Source organism: Muscardinus avellanarius, assembly GCF_963383645.1.
Source record: "Muscardinus avellanarius genome assembly, chromosome: 14".
Classification (NCBI taxonomy): Eukaryota; Metazoa; Chordata; class Mammalia; order Rodentia; family Gliridae; genus Muscardinus; species Muscardinus avellanarius.
The window spans coordinates 82,353,940-82,356,271 of NC_137800.1; the positions used below are offsets into that span (position 1 = coordinate 82,353,940).

Below are 2,332 nucleotides of genomic sequence, written 5' to 3' on the forward strand. Positions count from 1 at the left end.
TGTTTCCAAATAAAAAATAAAATAGGTCTGGGAGTGTAGCCCAGAGGTAGAAGGCCCCTGGGTTCCATCCCCATTACCACGCACAGCTTACTATAAACTTTTGATTAATGAGTTTCTACAAGTCAAAAAGTATTTCTTTGAAATGTGTCTGATGGCTTGCTAAGAATCTATATGCAAAGTTTCTTGGAAATCTAAATTGTGTGTGTGTGTGTGTGTGTGTGTGTGTGTGTGTGTGTTAATAGGGATGAAACCCAGGGGCCTTCTACCTCTAAGCTACACTCCCAGACCTATTTTATTTTTCATTTGGAAACAGGATCTCGCTAAGTTTCTGAGAACCTCACTAATTTGCTGAAGCTGACTTTGAACCTGTGATCCTTCTGTCTTGGCCTCCCAAGTACTGGAATTACAAGCATACACCACCACGCCTGGCTTATTCTAAATAATTTTAATGGTTTCAGATGACAAGGCAGTCTACTTGATGTTGCAAAAGTATTTTGTGTGTGTGTGTGTGTGTGTGTGTGTGTGTGTGTGTGTTTGTGTGTGTGTGTGTGTGTGTTACTAGGGATGGAACCCAGGGGCATTCTACCTCTGAGCTACACCCCAGCCCTATTTCTGTGAAGGGCATTGCTAAGTAGCTGAGGCTAACTGCGATCCTCCTGTTTCCACCACACCAGGCCGCAAAAATAAATTTTTTTTTAAATGAAATAAAATAATGTGGTCAGGATTATGACTGAATCTTCTTAGTTAACAGTCATCCACATAGAAAGTAGTGTAAACAAAAATTAACCAACTGACAAAGGACAAAATATACAAAAATTGTTTAAATCAGGAACTTTCATTTTTGAAATTTTTGGCTTTCACTTTTGATATAAAAATAGAAAGGTTAAATTTTAAAAATACCTAGATAATTATGAACATTTCAACTTCTGTTTCTAATAGCATAAGAAATCTCAGTTCTGAAAATGTCTTAAAACAGATAGTAAAATAAGTACTTGATACTAAGTATGTGTTATCTGACTTTATGTGAATTTTTATGTTCCAGGACATACAACGTGAGCCGTCGATCATGCGCTGGGTAAATGAGAGCATCGTAGAGCAGTTTGTGCTCTTAGGGTTCTCAGATCGACCCTGGCTGGAGCTGCCTCTCTTTGTGGTCTTCTTGATCTCTTATCTTGTGACCATCATTGGCAATCTGACCATTATCCTAGTGTCCCGCCTGGATTCCAAACTTCATACTCCCATGTACTTCTTCCTCACCAATCTATCCCTCCTAGACCTTTGTTACACCACGTGCACAGTTCCACAAATGCTGGTCAATTTACGCAGTGTTAGGAAAGTCATTAGTTATGGTGGCTGCGCGACTCAGCTCTTCATGTTTCTGGCCTTGGGGGCAACTGAGTGTGTTCTGCTGGGCGTCATGTCCTTCGACAGGTTCATAGCGATTTGCCGGCCTCTCCACTACTCAGTTATCATGAACCGAAGGCTCTGCCTGCAGCTGGCGGCTGCGTGCTGGATTACGGGCTTTGGTAATTCTGTGTGGCTGTCCGTCCTCACTCTCCAGCTGCCTCTCTGTGGCCCCCGTGTGATAGATCACTTCCTCTGTGAAGTCCCTGCTCTGCTCAAGCTGTCCTGTGTCGACACAACAGCAAACGAGGCTGAGCTCTTCTTTGTAAGTGTGCTCTTCCATCTAATACCCCTGACGCTCATCCTTATATCATACGCTTTTATTGCCCACGCAGTGTCTAGAATCCAGTCTGCTGAAGGTCGGCAAAAAGCTTTTGGGACATGTGGCTCCCATCTAATAGTGGTGTCACTTTTTTATGGTACAGCTATCTCCATGTACCTGCAGCCACCTTCACCCAACTCCAAGGACCGGGGAAAGATGGTTTCCCTCTTCTATGGGATCATCGCACCCATGCTGAACCCCCTTATCTATACACTTAGGAACAAAGAGGTGAAAGAAGCCTTTAAAAGATTGATTGCCAGAGTCATCTTAATCAAGAAATAGGGATTATGGTGTGGATCTGCAATGTCCCCTGAAAAGTTCATATGTTGAAAGGCAGGTCCTCGATGTAGCAAAATTTAGAAGTGGGGCTTTTAGGTAATGGTTGGCTCATGCGGGCTCTCATATAATCAGTGAACTTATCATTCAATGCATTATTTGAATGGATTCACTAGGAGGTGGTAAAAATGACAGGCAGCAGGGCCTGCCTAGAGGAAGCAGTCACTGGGGACATGCCCTGGGGACTATCTTTCTCCTCATCCCCTTCCGGTCTCTCTCTCCACTTTCCTGCTGCCATGAGCTGAGCACCTTTCCCCATAACCATGCCTT

General features: G+C 43.5%; 1 protein-coding gene across 1 annotated transcript; it reads left to right on the forward strand.

Annotated features, from left to right (window-relative positions):
* Nucleotides 1–1,066: 1,066 nt before the first annotated feature.
* On the forward strand, nt 1,067–2,008 carry LOC308273449 (olfactory receptor 2B6; the record flags this gene model as incomplete). Its single annotated transcript, XM_080710566.1, has 1 exon — nt 1,067–2,008. One exon carries the CDS (start codon nt 1,067–1,069, stop codon nt 2,006–2,008), a length of 942 nt encoding a protein of 313 aa, XP_080566692.1.
* Between the last annotated feature and the right edge of the window lie 324 nt (nt 2,009–2,332).